The 23,079-nt window shown below is 40.9% G+C and overlaps 1 protein-coding gene across 1 annotated transcript in view; it reads right to left on the bottom strand.

Annotated features, from left to right (window-relative positions):
• Positions 1-4,081: 4,081 nt before the first annotated feature.
• The window catches only part of rsph10b (radial spoke head 10 homolog B), a 43,676-nt gene continuing 24,678 nt past the window's right edge, over positions 4,082-23,079 (bottom strand). Inside the window, exons 13-20 of the mRNA XM_052021229.1 lie at positions 22,184-22,332; positions 20,103-20,210; positions 16,481-16,648; positions 14,682-14,789; positions 12,363-12,426; positions 10,709-10,843; positions 7,688-7,958; positions 4,082-4,764 (exon numbers count right to left, since the gene is read on the bottom strand). Of these exons, the coding sequence (XP_051877189.1) occupies positions 4,587-4,764; positions 7,688-7,958; positions 10,709-10,843; positions 12,363-12,426; positions 14,682-14,789; positions 16,481-16,648; positions 20,103-20,210; positions 22,184-22,332 (1,181 nt within the window). The 3' untranslated portion in view covers positions 4,082-4,586. The remainder of the gene's footprint in view (positions 4,765-7,687; positions 7,959-10,708; positions 10,844-12,362; positions 12,427-14,681; positions 14,790-16,480; positions 16,649-20,102; positions 20,211-22,183; positions 22,333-23,079) is intronic.

Below are 23,079 nucleotides of genomic sequence, written 5' to 3'. Positions count from 1 at the left end.
CCTCTGGATTTCCTCTCAGGCTTTCGCACTCTTCCTATAATGATGCAACCAAAATTGGTATTGGTATTGGTTTATTATTGTCACTTGTACTGAGGTACAGTGAAAAACTTGTCTTGCAAACCGATCGTACAGGTCAATTCATTACACAGTGCAGTTACATTGAGTTAGTACAAAGTGCATTGAGGTAGTACAGGTAAAAACAATAACAGAGTCTAGAGTAAAGTGTCACAGCTACAGGGAAGTGCATTGCAGGTAGAGATGTATAAGATGATGAGGGGCATTGATCGTGTGGATAGTCAGAGGCTTTTTCCCAGTGGAAATGGAAATCGGAATACCAAGACACAAATAATCTCCCTGAGTATTTTTCACTTTTTGCCCACTCACACTATGTTCATGAATCAAAGTCAAGTCAATTGTCAGATATATTTGTGTGCACAGGTGCAAAGAAAAACTTACTTGCAGCAGCATCACAGGCACAGAGCATCAGATAAGCAGCAGTCACAAGAAAAACATAAATTATACAGAATTATACAAGAACATAATTAGAACAAAAAGTCCATTGTAGTGCAAAATGGTCAAAATGGTCATAGTTGCTGTACTGAGTTAGTGATTAGTGTTGTGCCGGTCGGTTCAAGAACCGAATGGTTGAAGGGAAGTAGCTGTTCCTGAACCCGGTGGTGTGGGACTTCAGGCTTCTGTACCTCCTGCCCGATGGTAGCTGCGAGAAGATGGCACGGCCCGGACGGTGGGGACTTTTGACGACAGATGTTGTTCTACAAGTTCTAAATGTCATGTTTAATTGGGATTGAACATATTGGCAGACAGGAACCTTTCGCATCCCCTTCAACAAGTCCCAAAGTGCTTTACAACCAGTGAAGCATTGTACTGAAGGATAGTCAGTGTTGTAATGTGAGAAGCAGGGAAGCTATGCTGCACACAGCAAGATTCCAAAAGTGTGTGACAGTGATCAGCTAATGAGCTGGACCATGTTCCATTCAACCCACCACCCGCACTTACCCCCACTGCTCCGAGCAAGATCGCAGTGCTTTACGGGGGCCATTTCATTCTGTAGCCTTTCCGTGAGGCAGAGAAGGCTGCAAGTGGCCCCCAGGCCTCAGACGGTGGAACCTAAAGCACCCCTACGCCAGAATCCCCTGACAGCCTCTGGTATCTTTCACTGATTTTAATATTGAGGGACATTAAAAACAGTTAAAATGGATTGAATTAATAAAAAGATAATAAATTTAGTTATGAACACATTATAGTACTGTTAATTGTACAAGGCTTTGGTAAGGTCACATTTGGAGTACTGCCTACGGTTCTGGTCACCCTGCTTTCTTTTTAAATCTTTTTATTAATTTCAAATTAATACAGATTTGAACATATAACATCGGTAATTATATACGTAATACAAAGAGATCAGGAGGACAATCATGACATATATAGTCATAAAGAATAAAAAATAAATTCTAGGCCCCACGGTTTCTTGGTAAACGAATATATTACAAAAAAAATCAAAAGGAGAAAGAAAAAGATTTATTATATAAAAAACCCAACTTGAAAAAAAATTGTAAGTAATAAAATGAAACAAACTAAAAAAAAATTTCAAAAGAAAAAGAAAACTGGACTGATATTTCTCGATGAACAAAGAGCAATATTATGTTGTCAGCCCCATTCCTCTAAGTTCAAAGATTATTGAAAAGGGATCTATATCATATGAAAATATTGAATAAATGGACTCCAAACTTCCTCAAATTTAAGCGAAGAATCAACAGTGCCACTCCTAATTTTTTCTAAGTTTAAACATGCTTATAGTTTGAGAAAACCATTGAAAAGTGGTGGGGGGTATTGGATCCTTCCATTTAAACAAAATGGATCGCTTGGCCATTAATGTAACAAAGGCAATCATACGACAAGCAGCAGCAGATAGGTGGCCAGATTCCATCACTGGTAACCCAAAAATTGGAGTGATTGGGTGAGGTTGTAAATCAATATTCAATACAGTTGAAATAATGTTAAAAATGTCCATCCAGTATTTTTCCAAAAGAGGACAGGACCAAAACATATGTGTCAGGGAAGCCACCTCTGAATTACATCTGTCACATATAGGATTTATGCAGTGATAAAAACGGGCTGACTTGTCCTTCGACATATGGGTCCTGTGAACCACCTTAAATTGTATCAAAGAGTGTCTGGCACACATTGAAGATGTATTAATGTCACCCTGCTGTTGGAAGGATGTCATTAAACTGGAAAGGGTACAGAAAAGATTTACGAGAATATTACCAGGACTGGAGGGATTGAGTTATAAGGAGAGGCTGGAGAGCCTGGGGCTGTTTTCCCTGGAGCAAAGGAGGCTAAGGGCTGACCTAAAACACATTAGAAATCACAAGGGGCGTAGATAAGGTGGAAGGTCACAGCCTTTTCCCCAGGGTAGGGGAGTCTAAAACTAGAGGACATAGGTTTAAAGTGAGAGGGGAAAGATTTAAAAGAGACCTGAGGGGCAAGTTTTTCACACAGAGGGTGGTGGGTACATGGAACAAGCTGCCAGAGGAAGCGGTAGAGGCAGGTAGAATTACAACAGTTTAAACACACTTGGACAGGTCCATGGATTGGAAAGGTTTAGAGGGATTTTGGCCAAACGCAGGCACGTGGGATTAGTGTCTAATCTATAATTAAAACATAAATGTATAACAAAATAAAGAAAAATAAACATTAAAAAAAAGCTAAACTTACCCTTTAATGAAGATTGGTGAACCCTCTCTAATCAACGGGCTGGATGCAGAGTCATTAAGCCTCTCAGCTCAGTTCAACCTAGTGGAGTCCAGCTGCAGAACAGGAGGTTAGACTGTCTGTCTCCAACTTCAGTGCTACAGTTGCACAGACACGAAAGCTGAAGGGACTCCGGACAGAGGCGGCAAATGGGCAGCAGAACCCTGCAGAGAACACAACAAAGATCAATCTGTCCCAAGTTAGCAGTGTTGATTGAGGGTTAAATGTTGACCAGGACACAGGGGAGAACTCCGCCCTGCTCTTCTTCAAAATACATCCAACTCAGAGAGCTGAGGCACACGAGACTGCAGATGCTGGAACCTGGAGCAACAGATATTCTACATAAGCACTGTTGGCACACTGCAGCTCATTGAGTGAAGGAGTGAGGTTGGGTCTGGAATGGAGGCAGCTTAGATTGAATGATTCCCCGTTCTGCAGGACACTTATTGGAGGTGAGATCCAACACTGGAGTGTGTAACAGAGTGTAGCATGAATAACAGACAAAATTGAAGCACTTGTAACTATCTTTAGCCAGGAATGTTGATTGGATAATTCATTTTGGCTTTTCCCTAGGCGATTGTGAGGTTTTAATGTACGTCTAGACAAAAGTAATGCTTGATTACTGTCACAGCCTGTTGTGGAAAAGAGAGGGTTACTAACACGAAATAGGATGTAGCTTGTGCTGATGTGGTAACAGGGAAGTGCTGATAAAGTTTAACAGTAGAGAGAGACGGGATGCAGCTGTAACTGCACTCGAGGTACGTAAGCTTGATAATTCTTATAGCACTATTTGCTGTAACCAAAACTTAGATTTACTGTTAACTAATTTAGATTTACTGATAATTAAGTGTTTTATTCTATAATCAAAACTTTTCTGTGTTATCATGTGTGCAGAGAAGTGTAAAAATCATGCCCAGGCAGATCAGCTTTGGCTGCTCTCCTGGTGTTCATAGAATCATAGAAAGTACAGCACATTACAGGACCTTCGGCCCACAATGTTGTGCTGACCTTTAGACCTCGCCTTTAACCTGGTGTGCACCAGCTTCAATAAATCACCCGTTGGTTCGGACACTGACTTCGTGCTGTCTTTCTCATTCGTTGAGGAAGAGACTGCACCTTTTATTGGCAAGTTAGGCAAAAATCTGAAACTAGTGGAACACACTGGGCTTTTGAGAAAGGATAAGGCGAGGCTTGGATGGTATCTAAATTCACAAACCTCAAATAGCTATTTTGCATTGTTGACATTCCAATGAATCCAAATAATTGAAATTTACTTAACACAACACTGTGCATTGAAATAGCATCTTTAATGTAGCAAATCATCCTTAGAACTTCATAGGTGTTATTATTTTACTCTGAGGGATACAGGTGATATTAAAATAGTAAACAAAAGCTTGGTCAAGGGATAAGTTTTAAGGAACATCTTAAAGGAAGAAGAAAAGGTGCAGAGATGCAGAGCGTGAAAACAAGATCTTGCAGTCCAGGCAGCCAAGGTCACGGCCACTAGCAGTGGCAAGACTGAACAATGGTATAATTGGAGGAGCACAGAGAATTTGGAGGGCTGGAAATGACTACTGAGATACCAGGGGGCATGGCCATGGAGGGACTCTGGAACAGTTATTAAATAGAACATATATTCCATATATCTTCTTGTGCATCAGCCCCGGTTATGACTTACATTTAAACAGAAACATTGCAAAGGTTTTTCTTAATATCCAATTTTACATTTCTGTGAGAGTGCAAAAATTATTGGATTAATACAAATAGTCTTGTGGTTTATTAAAATTGCTCCCAGTTTATAGTGAGGAACTAGTTCACATGGATTTTTTCTTCTTTTTGGTTGCACTGTTTTTCTTGGTGGACGTTGCAGAAAGACTGTCCTTGTGCATTGGAGCAGAATTTTTATCTTCTTCATCACTTTGTGATCCAGTATTCTCTGCATTCAATGACAATTCATTCTCTGGGCTGCATTTTGTAACTTTCTCTTTCACCCTGTAATTACATCACAACAAACCACAAGGTTTGAGCAGCATGAAGGAAGTTTAGGCAGGTATGCAAGCATCAGTTATTGCCAAATTTCAAAATCCAATAGCTCACCACAATTCTACAAAGCTGTTTCTTCTGCTGCAGAGTCTAGAAGTGGATGCGTAGGACCAGCAATAACAAGTCAGTCATTTAGGAATGAGAGACTCTGAATGTTTGGAATTCTCTTCCTTAGCACATCGAGTATCAAGGTAATTGTCCAAAGCAATTGTTAGATCAAAATTGAAAGAGTGAGAAGGGTTTGAGCAAGGCCTTCAGAGAAAATACATTAATGACACAGACTGCATAGAGAGCTGACACAACAGGGTGAAACCAAGGATAAAATCTCTAGTTATGAGGAGAGAGACAAGATCCTGAGACAATTCCCAATGAAACTGAGACAGTTAAGAGGAGTTGTATTAGTAGCTTTAATAACATTTTGATAGGATAAATAAGGAAAGAATATTTCCTCTGGTTGGCGAGTCAGTAACACAAGAGTGTGCCGTAAGTGATTTTGACATATGTCCTTACAAAATACTGCTTGACTGAGGAAGGCACTGGTTGAGGCAAAAACCACTGTACCTGTTAATGGCAAATCAGCTAAACACCTGAAACATGGGAACCGACTGGTCTTCTGGGAAAAAGTGGGGCTAGATTTTGATACCACTGGTATGATACCCCATCAGCTGGATTTTGATGCTGCTAGTAAGGCCTGAAACTGAGGCAATGAACCAAATGACCTCTTCCAGTGTGGTAAATTTCCAGTGTTATAAATATACACACTATGTAAATGCAAGAGTTTAAAATTATTTCATAGAATAACAGAGAAAAAAACTCCAATGGATGAGTCATGAATGAGTAAAATAATCCAGCTGCCAATATCATTTTCAGAGGACTAACATGTTTAGTCTCAAAACATTCAACATATAGTCAAATGCAATCTTTTTGTAGCATCCCTCTTGTTCTAATTTCTAGAGCACAGTAACACAACAAATGGAAGGGATTACGAAAACCCTGCTTCAAAGGACAAAGATTATGTAGAAAGATTGGATAAGCCTAGCCTTTTCAGGCTTGAAAGGAGGCAACTAAGATATCCTCAGAGAAGTAGAAATGGTACACTAACAGTGGATTTAAAACATTATATCATTCAAATCATGACAGTGAAATGTGGAGATAGACAGTCAATGTGATAAAAGACAAATTTCCTACAGGTCTAACAGCTGTAATTGAATCAAAGAATGGGTTGAGTAGTGGATGTGAAAATTTTGGGTTGAATTAAACAAAATTGGATGGGAGACTACTTGGAAGGTTATTTCCAGAAGAATAAACCAAGATTGAAGAGAATTTTTCACCCCTTTGCACGGTCTGGTGTTATTGTGAGCTCAATGTTAGGTAGTGGAAGAGCACCCCTCATTAAGGCAGCCAACATAATAGAACATAAAACATAGAAAACCTGCAGCATAATACAGGCCCTTCAGCCCACAAAGTTGTGCCAAACATGCCTCTACCTTAGAAATTACTAGGCTTACCCATAGCGCTCTATTTTTCTAAGCTCCATGCACCTATCCAGAAGTCTCTTAAAAGACCCTATCATATCCGCCTCCACCACCATTGCCGGCAGCCCATTCCATGCACTCGCCACTGTCTTGAGTAAAAACTTACCCCTGACATCTCTGTACCTACTCCCCAGCACCTTAAACCTATGTCCTCTTGTGGCCACCATTTCAGCCCTGGGAAAAAGCCTCTGACTATCCACACGATCAATGCTTCTTATCATCTTATGCACCTCTATCAGGTCACCTCTCATCCTCCGTCCCTCCAAGTTCACTCAACCTGTTTTCATAAGGCATGCTCCCCAGTCCAGGCAACATCCTTGTATATCTCCTCTGCACCCTTTCTATGGCTTCCACATCCTTCCTGTAGTGAGGTGACCAGAACTGAGCACAGTACTCCAAGTGGGGTCTGACCAGAGTCCTACATAGCTGCAATATTACCTCTTGGCTCCTAAATTCAATTCCACGATTGAAGAAGGACAATACACCACATGCCTTCTTAACCACAGAGTCAACCTGTGCAGCTGCTTTGAGTGTCCTATGGTCTCGGACCCCAAGACCCCTCTGATCCTCCACACTGCCAAGGGTCCTACCATTAATACAATATTCTGCCATCAGATTTGTGAATGTTTAATTTGTTCTTGGCAAGTCTAGTATTCATTGTTCAGTGTCCTTTCCCGTGGATGGTAACTACATCAGTGTGGGATTGGAGACGTATCTTAGACCAGGAAAGGCAGCAATTCCTTTCTCTGAAGGCTAACGTTGAACCAGCTGGGTGTTTAGAACAGATCTTCAAGATTGAAAGATCCTTAGTCATTCAGGGAATCAAGGGATATGGAGTTATGCATATGCAAGAAAGTGGCTCTGACGTTAAAAATCAGCCATAATTCTATCAAGTGATGTAGCAGGTTGAGAACCAAATGGCCTGCTCCTGATTCTATTTTTACGTCCTTTTGGTGCCAGTCCATAGTCATCAATTTAATGAATTTTATTTCACAACTTTCCCCTTTGGATACAGACCTTTTAACCTTACTCTGGAGTTCAAATACCACCAAGGCAAGGTGTGAATGAGAACTTGATGTCCTTTAGATTACCAGTCCAGTAATACAACCACAAGGCTATTTCACACACATATGACAAATGCATCATCAGGAACAAACGATCTCCCTTGATGCTTGTAATCAGACTCTTAGACAAGCCTCAGGGTATGAGGATATCAACATTGTAAAAACTTTGATTTAGATTAGGCCAAGGTAAATCCACCTCACACCCACTGTAAGGGGTAGAGTCCTCTTGTTGTGGTTAATATAGTATTTCCCAGTAAATCCAGGGATACAGACCTTGCTCTTGTTTCAGCCTCTATCCTTGCTTGGCGAGCCAGCTCATTCTGTCTCACTATGTCTCTCTTTGCCTCCACCTTCAAGACTTCAGCATGCTCGAAGGCCGGAAACAGTCTCTTCATGAAGAAGAAACAGATTTGACTCAACCAGAACTCCAGCTCAGCCCCTGACTTGACCGCAGGTTTTGGTATGGAAGGCTTCACAGTTGGAACCTTTTCTTCTAAAGCTTTTGCTACCTTGGGCTCTGGTAACAAAACTTCTGGTGCTTTGCCTTAATGAAAAGAAAAATAAAATCACAGATTTACTTGTGAAGATAAGGATTAATTCCAGGAAGTAAATACTTCGTAACAATCTGATTAACAGCTGTGAGAGCAGTGCAAGGACTTTTATATTGATTGACCACCTTCTATTGTATCTTATAATGCTTACAGATTTAAACCTGTCTTAAACCTATTGCTCTGGGTCGAGCTGCTTGTTGAACTGGCAACAGGACAGTGTGTAAGTAAGTCTATGAGTGTATGAGAGTGACTGTGTGTATTTAAATTGGTAAATTGGTACATTGGTTTATTATTGTCACAAGTACTAAAGTACAGTTAAAAACTTTGTTTTGCATGCCATCCATACAGATCATTTCATCACATCAGTGCATCAAGGTAGTACTAGGGGAAAACAATAACAGAATGCAGAATAAAGTGGTACAGTTACAGGGAACATGCAGTGCAGGCAGACAATAAGGTGCAGGGCCATAACCAGGTAGATTGTGAGGTTAAGAGTCCATCTTATCGTATTGGGACTAGTCAATAGTCTTATAACAGCAGGATAGAAGCTGTCCTTGAGCCTGGTGGTACGTGCTTTTAGGCTTTTGAATCTTTTGCCTGATGGGAGGGGGCAAAGAGAGAAAGTGAGTGTTTGAGAATAAGAGTGTGTAAGTGTGATCGTGTGTGTAAGTGAATGCACATTCTGCTCGCGATAAAGGATTGTGAAGTCATCAATGCAGGGTTATCAAGAGTGGAAGTTCTCAGGCCTGAAATGTTCGCTGCTTCTCTTTGTATAGATGCTGCCTGACCTGTTGAATGTTTCCAGCATTTTCTGTTTTAATAATGACAGATGACTCATTCACTGCAGTGCTTTTGCATCATTTGTCATTAAGCCATCTCTTTCCCATTGACCTCCTGAAGACACTGACATGCACTGGGAAGTTATTCAACACACATCAGCATCCTTCTCACAAGGAGTTTGTACGTTCTCCCCGTGACTGCGTGGGTTTCCTCCGGGTGCTCCGGTTTCCTCCCACATTCCAAAGACGTACGGGTTAGGAAGTTGTGGCCGTGCTATGTTGGCGCCGGAAGCGTGGCGACACTTGTGGGCTGCCCCCAGAACACTCTACGCAAAAGATGCATTTCACTGTGTGTTTCGATGTACATGTGACTAATAAAGATATCTTATCTTATTAACTAAGTCAGCTACCTGAGTACAAGTGAGACACAAGAGAATGCCGATGCTAGAATCCAGAGCAAAAAACAAGATGCTGGAGGAACTCAGCAGGTCGAGCAGCATCTGTGGGAGGAAAGGAATTATGTCCTGGTGCAGGCTTTCGACCAGAAATGTCAACAATCCCTTTCCTCCAACAGATGCTGCTCGATGTGTTGAGTTCTTCCAGCAGATTGTCTGTAGCTGGGCACAAGCAGTGGATGCATGGGTGAGCTAACTCAGTCTTTTCTCAGCATCACAACAAGTAATGCCCTCACTTTTGAAGTTACCAGAGGAAGCCTAGTCTATGTATTTTCTATTAGGGAAAATATACTGATCTTGGCAAGAGTAATACTACAAATTCACAATAATAACATCAGTATATGGAGGCCAGATTTCATAAACTTGGCTTTTGATTGGATTAGGTCTAATCTAATTAGGTTCTCAGTAGGGGCCTTGATGATGAGGGGAATCCATATCACAGAAGCACCATTTTAAATCTTTCCAGAGGTCACTGAAGGGTGAAACCTGGACACACCTTTGCAAAGAGTAAATCTGAAATCCTTTCCACAAGAGGGTGTGGATGCTGGATCAATTAAGCTTTCAAGAACAAGACTTTTATTAAGCATTAAGCGTGGGGATCAAGGGATATGGAACAAAAGCGGATGAATGGTTGATATACTGATCAACCAAGATCCAGCTGAATAGTGGAAAGGTTCCCAGAGGCTGTATGCTTTTCCCTGTTACTCTGTACTGTGCAGGTAATCAATATTTGCTGTACCGATCAATATATCACCTTTAACGTCACTCCCAGGAGAAAAATTTGTTCAGTAATTTTAAAGGTATAAAGGGGGAACTGGTATTTTATGTTTACCTTTACATTTGTGCCGAAATGATCAAACAGGACAATAAGGCCCACAGTGCAGTGGGGCCACAAGAGACTGCAGATGCTAGAATCTGGAGCAACACACGAAGCGCTGGTGGTCCAGCACCTTGCACATTGCAGTGGGATCTTCTTACTGATACTGTCTCCCTATATTTAAAACATCTGCTGCTCCCCAAGTGGGTTTGAGTACATTCTTAGCCCTAGGAATATCTCTAATGACTTCTGTAACTGCTCTCCTCACTAGATTTAGCTACTTATGGAAGTCTCAAGCAGTAACTGTTTGGTTTAGATTATGTATGTCACTTCTTCCTTCTTTCAATAGCTGCTGGCAGTTAGAACTGAAATCCTACCCCACTATGAAAACCTGCCTATCAACCTCTTCTCACCTGGATCTACCCATCACCTGCCAGCTCTTGCTCCAACCCTACCCCCCCTACCTTTTTATACCGGCTATCTCCCCTCTTTCTCTCCAGTCCAGATGAAGGGCCTTGACCCGAAATGGCGATTGCCCATTTCCCTCCATAGATGCTGCCTGACCCGCTGAGTTCCTCCTGCATTTTGTGTGTTGCTCCAGATTCCCAGCATCTCTTGTGTCTCCACTATGAAAACCAGTGTGTTACCAAATGCAGGAAAAAACCCAAGCAGACAAATAAAACCAGTCTCACCTTGTTCACTTATTTCACTCACTGAATCTCCAGATGGTGCTATGGATTCCACAGGAGCCAGCGACGGTGATGCATTCCGGCTTAGCTCTTCTTCCTTCTGAACTGCTTTTGTTGAAGCTGCAGATTTATTCTGATCTGTGCAAATCAGTAACAATTGTTAGGATTAAAATATGGTGGATGTCTGGAAGATCAGCAGTTGCAAAATAACATAACAAATACAGTTACATCATGCAGCCCTTCAAGCCTGTTCTGCCACTCAATAAGATCATTTCTAACTCAAATCATCTTTCATGCTCAGTCCCTGTGTCACTTCGTTCCCTTAGTGTTTAAATTTCTATCAATCTCACCTTTGACGAAAAATCCACTGCCTTCTAGGAAGGTAAAATTCTAACAACTCACAAACCTCTGAGTAAAGAACTTGCTCCTTATTTCAGTTCCAAATCAATGAGATTATGCTCCCGAAACTCGTCACCCACAGAAACATCCTGCAGGCTCAGAGGAAGGGGACATGGATTCTAGGTCTCTGCCCATTTTAAGTTGTGCTGGGAATCCCAGCGCTTTAGTGAGTTCTTTGCCTCTCACTGTTGTGGAGGTGAGGTGGGATCCCAATGTTTCAATTTCCTTTAACGTAAATTTTAAACATATATCCTTTAACTTTCTTGAGCACACTTAAAAATATTATATTTCTGACATGAGCTAATCTGTTTATCCCAATCTAAATGATAGTCAAAATTCACCATTTAAAATCACTCTGCCTTTGCTATATGCTCCTCCAACTTGCATTTATACAATCTCCAAAACTGCTACAAGGAGCTACTACCACTAGAGTCTTAAATCCATTTTTATTTTGTAATTCACTGCATCGTTGTATCATCTCTAATCATAAAAATGATTTAATCCTTAATCACTAAGGCTAGTCCAATCCCTACACTATTAGATTAGATTTATATACACCAGGGTGCAATGAAATTCCTTGCTTGCATGAAGCTCACAGAGTAAACAATATGCATGGTATTAATAAATACAACGATAAATGCAATGACGAGCACAACACAGCAGAATGATGCAAAGGTAATAGTGCAAATCTGAAGTAGTGAAAAAAGAAGTGCTAAAGTGACAATGACAAAATAACCAAAAGAGGTAGCATCTTCCCCAAAGCCCTTCCCATTTCCATTCCCACTCACCTTGCCCAAGACGAAACTAGGATTGATTTAGGTCTTACAACATGCTGAAATGGCCTGCTATAGATTGATTATTATAGGCATTCTTTTGTTTGTCCGGTTAACTCCTTCTATTTCGAACCCTTTCCACCTCCTCTACAAAGTGCAATGGGCTCGGCATCCTTTCAGAATTTTTAAACTGCTTAGTTCAGGTGCAATTTGGACAACTGTGTAGTTCCTCCAGTGTAGTTAGAATTGACCAACTTAGTCCAGGCTGAGAAGTAAACCTGTGATGTTTAGGATTCCAAGGCTCTGAACTAACAGAGCCAATGTTCAAACTTTCCACTTACCATTATTGTTCAATACATTGGTAAATGCTGAGCTGAGCTGAGCTAAGCCAGACAGACAAATATCCATTTTATAAAATGATTGCCATAGAAATAAATCCACATATCATCTTGTAACTGCTGCATGCATTCAGATCCTGAACTTACCATGATGGGCAGATGCTTTCAAAGACTTCTCAGCTGATGAGGCAGATGCTTTATTTTTCTTACGCTAAAATAGAGAGAGAAGTTAATTTCTGTCTGTTGCACAATTTGCCAACCCCTCGGACACTGGACAATTGTATAAAACAAGTGATTCATCTCTCCTGTTTTGTTCCTATTGACATTTCTATCCATGGCCATTTCAACTTCAGTGTCCAACTGTGGCCCAAAGTGTCACTATCCCCATTAGTGCTGCCAACACCCAGCTCCATCTCTCCACGATATCCATGTTCTCAGACTTCATGTCTGAAATCAAGGAAGAAATAATGGGAGCGTGCCAGAAAAGTATGGAGGTGGGGGAGGGGGGGATACTAACCCAGACACATACACTAGAAAAATTAGATGGACAAATGTGCAGTGGCACAGTGGGTAGTGCTGCTGCCGCACAGCTCCAATGACACAGGTTCAGTCCTGACCTCCAGTGTTGCCTGTGTGGAGTGTGTATGTTCTTCCTGTGACTGTGTGGGTTGCCCTTAGGTTCTCTGGTTTCCTCACATATTCCAAAAGCATGCTGGCCAGTAGGCTAATTAGCCACCGTAAATTACCTCTTAGTGTAGATGGCTGATGGGGAAGTTGAGGGTCCTAAGAGAAAGAATAGGTCTCAGAGAAATTAGTTGGATTTATGGGATAGCTCTGAGAGCTGTCATAGACTCGATGGGTCAAATAACCACTGTATGTGGCAAGGAAATTTGAAAATATGGAAACCTGGAAGAGGAATTCATAGAGTGTTTTAAGGGGAGTTTCATGGAACAGATTCTGGGGCCAATCAGAGATGTTGCAGCGGAAAAGTGTGAAGTGATACACTTCGGGAGATCGAATTTGAAGGCAGAATACAAGGTTAATGGCAGGACTCCTAGCAGTGTGGAGGAACAGAGAGACCTTGGGGTCCATGTCCATAGATTCCTTAAGGTTGCTGTGCTGGTCGATAGGGTTGTTAAGAAGGCGCATGGAGTGTTGGCCTTCATTAGTCGGGGTATTGAGTTCAAGAGCCGTGAGGTGATGCTGCAGCTTGATAAAACTTTGGTTAGACCACACTTGGAGTATTGTGTTCAGTTCTGGTTGCCTCATTATAGGAAGGATGTGGAAGCTTTAGAGAGGGAGCAGAGGAGATTTACCAGGATGTCGCCTGGATTGGAGAGCATGTCTTATGAGGATAGGTTGAGCGAGCTAGGGCTTTTCCCTTTGGAGAGAAGGAGGATGAGAGGTGATTTGATAGATATTTACAAGAAGATGAGAGGAATAGATCGAGCGGACAGTCAGAGTCTTTTTCCCAGGGTGACAATGGCTAACACGAAGGGACATAATTTTAAGGTGACTGGAGGAAGGTATAAGGGGGATGTCAGGGGTAAATTTTTTTACACAGAGAGTGGTGGGTGCGTGGAACACACTGCCTACAGAGGTTGTGGGGGCAGATACATTAGGGACATTTAAGAGACTCTTAGATAGGCACATGAATGATAGAGAAATGGGGAGCTATGTGGGAGGGAAGGGTTAGATAGATCTTAGAGCAGGATAAAATGTTGGCACAACACTGCTGTTATCGGCCTGTACTGTGCTGTAATGTTCTATGTTCTATGTTGTAGGAGGTAACATAATGGGAAGGATAGATGATTGGCTGGCCAGTGGTTTGGAAGCATAAATGGGTCTTCTCGATGTCAAGATGTAAGAGTGGTGAGTCACAGGGATTGGTTCTGCGGCCTCAATTTCTATAATATAAAATGACTTGTATGAAGCACCAAAGTTAAATTTATTGATGGCCACAAAGATAGGTAGGAAAGTAAGTTGTAAAGAGGACCATAAGGAGACTACAAACGGGAATATAAAATCTCCTTCACTGGCTCAGTGTCCATTATATTTCCCATGCTTCCATGCAGCATCTTGGCTTTCTTTTTTGTATTTTGCAGGTGATCTATCAATCGAGATTGTTGATATGTGTGCTGATATCCAGAACTTATTTACATCAGTTAACAATCAGAGTTTGTCCTCCTGATTGTCAGCTTTTAACTGAACCCCACTCTGCCAAAACTGTGTAACAGCTGAGAAGTGCATTGGCCCAATCAAGCTTCAGGCTTACATACAAAATAAAACAACCTAGCAAAGCCTGTACTTCCGGTGAGTTGGCTGCTGCTACGTAACTGTAACCAGGAAAGGAGTTATCATCTTCACAGGACAATATTTGGCACAAAGAAAATGCATTAGGAAAAGAACCTATTTTTAGATCAATTCTGCTTATGAGTAAATGAAATCCATAATCACCATACAAACCTCTGATCTCCTTGAAGTGCTTCCATTAGTCTCTCCACGCTTCTTCGCGAGGGATTTTACACTACGTCCATTTGGTTCTGGAGAAATGTGTCCTTGGACAATGACCTGCTGATTAATTTAAAGGATTTTTCAATACATATTTTTGTTCAATATCACTTAAAGACAATCAAATAGTAGGCACTGAAACTCCGTGGCATGGGATATTGCTAATAAAAGCATTTTGTTAGAATTTTTCATTGTGGGTTACTGGAATGATAGGGTTATACAGACACACAGCTTGGGTCTTCATCTGGGAAAATCAGACACTTGGACAGATAAAGTTTGAAATTTGCCTTTGAATTTATTTCCTGTTTCTCGATTTTTGGTATAAACTTTAGGATCACGCACACTTCCCAGTTCACAGGACGGCAGGCTGCCTGCCATAGGACATTCCACGGTCCCCTTCACGCTGCGCTCAGCATTAAGAGATATATAAGAGCAAAATACTCTGCAACAACTCCAGTGTAACAGGAAAGAATGAAGTTCACTGAATGGTATTTGCCACAACTAGCCCATCTGAAGCACACTGCTACAGGAACTTTGGAAACCTATCAACATTTCCAAAGCTTTTCTTATTAATTTATCATACTGGAATATCTAGAAAATTGTCTTTTGCTTTTACTTACATACTGGAATATCTAGAAAATTGTCTTTTGCTTTTACTTACATTTTAATCTCTCGCATCTTATACAAGTTCTCTTTGTGTTGTTCAGTGGGTTCAGATCATCATTCTCTCAACTAAGTTTGGACTTAGTACAGTGTTAATTCTACCCCTGTATAGACAATGGTTTATTGCTTTGAAGAAATATTACAATGCTGAAATAAACCTCACATTTCTGCACTGTTGGTCCCTATGTGTAAGTATCAGTGGACTGATGCCTTCAAGAGGGATGGGTTGCACTTGAACTGGAGGGGGCCCAATATCCTGGCAGGCAGATTTGCTGGTGCTACTAGGGAGGGTTTAAACTACATTGGCGGGGGCATGAGATCCTAAGCAGCAGGGAGGCAAATGAGAGGCTGGAAAGTGATACAGAAGTCAGCGACAGCAAGTTGGACTAATTTAGATCTGTCACAACATCATTGCCTTTAATGTTAGTGTCAGATCAATTCCCAACTGAAACTCACCATATTAATTGTAAAGACCACAGAGAATCATTGTGACTGCCACACATTGGTCGTGTACTGCAAAGGTCATCCTCTCTTAATGGATCTATTCCCAAAGTAGTTGGATAAAAGGACGTGAGGGGAAACAGGGCAGACACGGTGATCTTCAGTGTATTTCAGTTCAGTTTCAAGTCAAAATGGTTGCAGGAGAACACCTGTTGATGGTGTTCTCATGTGCCAGCTGCCCTTGACCTTCTTGGTGGTGGAGGTCAAGGGTTTGGGAGATGCTGGAATGAGCAGAGCATTGCTATTTGTATATGGTGCACGCTGCTGCCATTGTGCACTGGTGCTGGAGGCAAGAATGCTAAAATGATTGATGGAGTACAAATTGTGGGCTGCTTTGTCCTGGATAGGTGAAAGTAACAGGAATAAAGAGCTAGCTTTTTCAAAGAGCCCCCAGGAGCCCAAGAGATCAAACGGCCTCCTTCTGCACTGCATCATTCTATGACTCTATAAATTAAACCTGACAGATTTTAGTGAGGGCAAGATGTAATGTACAGAAAGAAAATTTATCCACACGAGGTATTTGTTCTTATTTGGTTTGGTATTAAACAGCAACTTCTATTTAAAAAAAGAAATCAAAGGTATTTGATTACCTGCTCTGAAGGTTCTTGTCTTGGTTGAGCAGACGTAGCATTTACTACAAGTGTTAGATTCACACCACTTGACCTGGTAGAGGATGCTTCTGAATTCTCAAGCATTCTTTTAGTCACATATACTGCTGCACATGAGAGGAGGGCTTCCAAAAATTCTAAGAAAACCATCTGCAAAAAAAATGTTGCTCATGTTAACTGTACCGTATAATATACTTACTAAGACCTTGCTTTCATGTTTGCTTTTGAGACTTCCATAGCAATTTGAAAATAAAAGAAATTACAAAGAGAGTGAATATAGGGAGCTAGGAAAGAAGTTAAAAAGCAGGATCTTGAGAGTAATAATCTCTGGATTACTTCCAGTGCCATGTGCTAGTGAGGGCAAGAATATGAGAATATGGCAAATAAATGCGTGGCTGAAAAATTGTTGCAGGGGGCAGGTTTTCAGATCTTTGGACCATTGGAATCTCTTCTGAGGCAGCGGTGACCTGTACAAGAGGGATGGGTTGCACTTGAACTGGAGGGGGCCCAATATCCTGGCAGGCAGATTTGCTGGTGCTACTAGGGAGGGTTTAAACTACATTGGTGGGGGCATGAGATCCTAAGCAGCAGGGAGGCAAATGAGAGGCTGGAAAGTGATACAGAAGTCAGCGACAGCAAGTTGGATAGACAAGACAGGCAGGAGTATGGGAGCAGGCTAGGGAAGTCTATTGGATTAAATTGCATTTATTTCAATGCAAGAGATCTGATGGGTAAGGCAGATGAACTCAGGTCATAGCTAGCTATGTGGGACTGGAATATTACTGCCATTATGGAAACATGGCTAAGGGAGGAACATGACTGGCGGCTTAACGTTCCAGGATACATTTGCTTTAGGTAGGATAGAGGTGGAGGAAGGAGAGGAGGGGGAGTTGTATTTTTGATTAAGGGGAACATCACAGCAGTAGTCAGAGATGAAATTACTGAAGGATTATCCAGTGAGGTTTTATGAGTGGAGCTGAGAAATAAGAAGGGGATGATCACCTTGTTGGGGTTGTACTATAGGCCCCCAAATAGGTCAATGGGAATTAGAAGAACAAATATGTGGGGAGATTGTGCAGAGTTGCAAGAATAATAGGGTTATCATAGGAGGGGATTTTAACTCTCCTAACATAGACTGGGGCTGCCATAATGTTAATGGCTTAGATAGGGTGGAATTTGTTAAGTGTGTTCAGGAAAGTTTCCTCAAGCAATATATAGAGGGCCCCAATAGGGAGAGGGCAAACTCAATCTACTGTTGGGTAATAGGGTGGGGCAAGTGACCGAGGTGACAGTGGGGGAGCACTTTGGGAATAGTGACCATAGTTCTATTAATTTTAAAATAGTTATAGAAAGGGACAGAACTGGTCCATAGGTTCAAGTTCTAAATTAGGGCAAGGCAAGTTTTGAGACAGGAGCTTGCAAAGGTTGATTAGAAATAAGTTGTTTGTGGTCAAAGGGACCTCCGGCAAGTGGGAGGCTTTTAAAAGCAAGATAGCAAGAGCTCAGGGTCTGCGTGTTCCTGTTAGAATGATGGGCAAGGCTGGCAGGAGTAGGGAACCTTAGATGACAAGAGAGTTTGAGGCCCTGGCCAGGAAAAAGGAGGCATGGGTCAGGTACAAGCAGCTGGGATCAAGCGAATCCCTGGAGGATTATAGGAGATGCAGGAGTGTACTCAAGAAGGAAATTAGGAGGGCATAAAGGGGGTGTGAGATAGCTTTGGCAGAGAAGATTAAGGAGATTCCAAAGAGATTTTATGTATATTAATGGTAAAAGAGTAACTAGGGAGAGAATAGGGCCCCTCAAAAACCAAAGTGGACATCTATGTGTGGAGCTGCAGGAGATGTACAAGATACTCAATGAATATTTCTCTTCTGTTTTTACCATTAAGAAAGACATGAAGACTTCAGAACTACAGATAGTTAATGGGGAGGTTTTGGGGATAGTCCACATTATAGTAGAGGAAGAGCTGTACATCTTAAACTGTATGAAGGTAGACAAATCTCCAGGGCCTCACCAAGTTTATCCAAAAACACAGTGGGACACTAGAGAAGAAATTGCGGGAGCCGTTGCTAAGATACTTGTATCAGGGCTAGCCAAAGGTGAGGTGCTAGTAGACTGGAGGATAGCGAAAATTATGTCTTTATTTGAGAAAGGCTTCAAAGAGAAACCTGAGAACTATAGACCAGTAAGCCTAACCTTTGTGGTAGGTAAGTTACTGGAGAGGATTCTGAGGTATGAGATGTACATGCATCTGGAAATACAGGGGTTGATTAGGGGTAGTAGTTAGCACAGCTTTGTGTGAGGGAGATCATGTCTTACGAACTTGATTTAGTTTTTTGATGATGTGACCAAGAAAGTCAATGAGGGCAGGGCGGTAGATATGGTCCATATGGACTTCAGTAAGGCCTTTGATAAGGTTCCACATGGTAGGCTACTCTGAAGGTTAGATCGCATGGAACCTAGGGAGAACTGGCTAATTGGATACAGATTTGTCTTGATGGTAGGAAGCAGAGTGTGATGGTGGAAGGTAGTTTCTCGAACTGGAGGCCCCTTGACAAGTGGTGTGCCTCAGGGGTCAGTGCTGGGCCCATTGTTGTCTGTCATCCATATCAATGATTTAGATGAAAATGTACAAGAAATGATTAGTAAGTTTGCAGATGACACTAAAATAGGTGGTATTGTGCAGGGACCTTGGAGTTCAGGTACATGGTCCCATGAAAGTGAAGTCACAGGTAGATAGGGTGGTGAATAAGGTTTTTGGAACACTTCTTCAGTCAGGGCATTGAATATAGAAGTTGGGAGGTTATGGTGCTGTTGTACAGGACGCTGGTGAACCTGCACTTGGAGTATTGTGTTCAGTTTTGGTCACCCTGCTAATAGGAAAGATGTTATTAAACTGGAAAGAGTGCAGAAAGGATTTACAAGGACGTTTCCAGGACTTGTGGGACTGAGTTATAGGGAGAGGTTGGACAGGCTAGGACTTTTTTCCTTGGAACATAGGAGACTGAAAGGTGATCTTATAGAGGTATATAAAATCATGACAGGCATACATAGGGTGAATGCACTCAGTCTTTTTCCTTGGGTTGGGAAATCAAGAACTTAAGGGCATAAGTTTAAGGTGAGAGGGGAAAGATTTAATAGGAAATTGGGGGCAACTTTTTTTTTACACAGAGGGTGGTACCTATGTGTAATGAGCTGTCAGAGGAAATGGTTGAGGCAGGTACAATAACAACTTTTAAAAGACAATTGGACAAGTATATGGATAGGAAAGGCTTAGAAGGTATTGGGCCAAACGCAGGCAAATGGGACTAGCTTGGATGGGCATCTTGGTTGGCATGGACCAGTTGGGCCAAAGGGTCTGTTTCCATGCTGTATGATTCTATGACTCTATGTAGGAAACCCTTAAGTACTACACTACTAATCATGAACTACTGTAATGCAGTTACTGTTGCATCTTAGTTAAATGCAGCAGTCAAATTTTGCACGGAAAAATATGCTTTAATTTATACAACGGAACATTTTGGTGTATTTGCTAGAACTCTTGTCTAGGAGGCAGAAAGTTAGAGTTAAACCATTTAATTAAGACTCAATGAACAAAACGTACCTCAATGTCCATGTTATTGTAAGTTCCGTCAGACACTGCAGGGTTATCCTGAGACAAGATCTCTATAGTACAAGTTGCTGTTAAGTGCTTGCTCAATAAATTTAGGTCCTGCATTTACAGAATAAGATAAAAAGTGGGATAAATGCATTTGTTTAGATAAATATAAGAAAAAGTGAATGTACAAAATGCTGCAATTTCTAATTATAAAATTTTGGATTCTATTTAACATGACTCTTCCCTTCATTAAAGAGTCAGAGTAATTTTCTAAGGACCTTGCTCTTGATTATCTGCTCAACCCTGATGCGATGAATGTCATTGGGTTAGGTTAGGATTGTACCTGGCTGTCTAGATACATGCTGAGTTTACTGTCTTGGCCCACACATGAAGAATAGGTACTTCGAGATGGTCTTAAAAGTGATTTTAGCACCAATAAGTGGTCAACATTTTCAGGAGAGATATATGAAAACTGGACTGCTTAATTTCCAGATTTCTATTAAAACTGCCTTCAGTGGACCTCCAATGACAAATAATTTAATAGTGCCTTCATTATTTTGAAATAAAATTACTACTTTATGACCCAGCCTGCGCTAGTTTTGAAGGTCTGTGCCTGAAACCAAAGGAGTCCCATTTGGAGAAGACAAAGGAGGCTGCAGATGCTGGAATCTGGAACAAAAAACTGAACACTGGAAGAGCTCAGCAGGTCAAGCAGCATTCGAAGAGGCAAAAGGTGTGAGTTGATGTTTTGGATTGAGATCCTGCATCAGGACCTGCATTAGCCCCATTTACATGACCACTGCCTACAGAATACAGGCTCTCTTCATTGCCTCCTCATCAAGGTTCCCTTCCAGGTGCTGCCATAGTATATACTGTGATCAATTGTCTTTCCTGAGAACACAAGGAATTCCTCCACCTTCCTGCACTATGGAAGGTGGAGTTCAATCTACGTGGTTTGTTGAGTGCTTCCAGTGGGTATCTATTGGGTTACCACTTGCATTTCTCACATGTTGGATTTTACTGCATGAGCTCCCTGCATCACCCATTCAATTGTTTGAAAAGGTCATATGTTTTTAATGAAATTAATCTTCTGCAGAGCAAAGATAATGTGAAAAATCATCCCATTATATCACTTCTCAGGAGGATTCCAAATTGCAATTAATCTTCCTAAAGCTGCACTTTTGTGAACAAAATTAAACTGGAAATGGAGTGATCTCCATTAATCCTTTGGGGAAAAATGAAAATTTCAGATGTTGCATTTTTAGGACATGATATTCACATGATTTTTAAAATGCAAATAATTTGTGGATAAAGTACTAATGAGCTAAGCTCTCATGTTGTTTCCCCATAGACTGTAAGCAAATTGTTTTTAAAACTGAAATTACTAGAAATACTTAGCAAGTCATTATATATCTGTAGAGGGAAAACATCATTAATATTTCAGTTCAAAGACTTTTCATTAGAATAAATTGTTAGGCTGTCACAGTAGCTGAAAAACATCTTACACCAGAAATCCTTTTCTAACTATGAACAGAGAATGACAACAAATAGAGAAAGTCATCAACAGCTGTCAAATAATACAAAACGATAAAAATGTTGGCTAGGTTTGGACAGCCTTAGTAGTTATTTTGCTTAAGAACTAACAGTGATGTGGAAAATAAGATACATTTATCATGTTATAATATTACAAAAAAACAAGTCGTACTGATTGAACTAAATGAGTCTGATTGTAACTGTTGTTCCATATAGTCACCTCTTATCATTATTTTGTGCTTTCTCTGAGCCCCCTTTAAAGATTTAATAAACAAATATGCAAAAGTCACCAATTTATCTTCAAACCATAAGGGAGAACCATCTTTATATCCTTAGGGTATCCAAATCATAGAGCATGACCTTAAGGAGGACAGAACATACTCCTAAACATAAAATGTCAGACACTGAATTGCAGCTGAAGCTAATATTCAAGATGAGATCCAAATCTTGAAATACTAAAACAATATCTGATAGTCAGTGATTGATAATATTCCTAATTTTAATATCCTATCATGATATATATCTTTGTTGTACAGATCAGGTCAAACATGTACCTTGAGCATCCACAGGAAGTGTCTCATTGTCATGATACTGGTGTTGGGTGGCCTACGGTTTTGTTCACAATAGGCTCTGTACACCTCCCAGCATTTATTTGCGTAGCCAAGTGTGATTGTAGTACTTTCGTGTTGTTGAAATAAACTCCCTGCATCAAATGGAAATCCATCAGGAATCAGAGACCAAAGAGAAAACGGCAAGGTTGGTTGCATCTATTGTGTTATCTCTCAATCTCTTTGAAATATCCCCTTGCCTGACGGCGTTCCCCTTCCCATCCGAATATTTCATTTGGATTCCAAAACAATAAAAATTTAATCAAATTACCCATGCCAATAATGTTCATAAGTTATTAAAAGATGGAAAAACATTCCAAAAGTAATGTATACACTCTGTATATCACTCACTATTGTAGGGATATTCCATCACCTACTCCTCAGTAAACTAATTGTTTAGCTTTTGAGTTGGAGATTATAATTTTTTTGTATAAAAATGTCAAGTGAAACTTCTCTTAACAAAATGTAAACTTGTATTTTCACTGGACAAATACCATCAGAAGTGTACTTGGAAGAACCTGTGTATAATGAGCATGCATAGAGCAGGGTGCTCAAAGATTTGGGTTTGGATGGCCTTTATCAAGTTGGAACAGAAAACCATGAGTGGAAATTGTCACCGGCACTTCCTTACACATGCTGCACCAGTGCAAGGAATTGCTGGGCACCATAGGAACCGTTAAATCACATGCAATATTCCTTTGACATCACTTGTGCAAAATTCTATGTGCATAAACACAGAAGTTCATTTTAAATTGAGAATCAAGGCCTGTTTTGTTAGTAGTGAAAGTGCCCAATCCTACCTGGGCAGCTTCTACAAACTATTGATTTCCCTTCAGCTAGGT

The sequence above is a fragment of the Pristis pectinata genome, chromosome 8, assembly GCF_009764475.1.
Source record: "Pristis pectinata isolate sPriPec2 chromosome 8, sPriPec2.1.pri, whole genome shotgun sequence".
NCBI lineage: Eukaryota > Metazoa > Chordata > Chondrichthyes > Rhinopristiformes > Pristidae > Pristis > Pristis pectinata.
The sequence above is the reverse complement of the archived record's forward strand: the minus strand, read 5'-3'. Positions and strand labels throughout refer to the sequence as shown.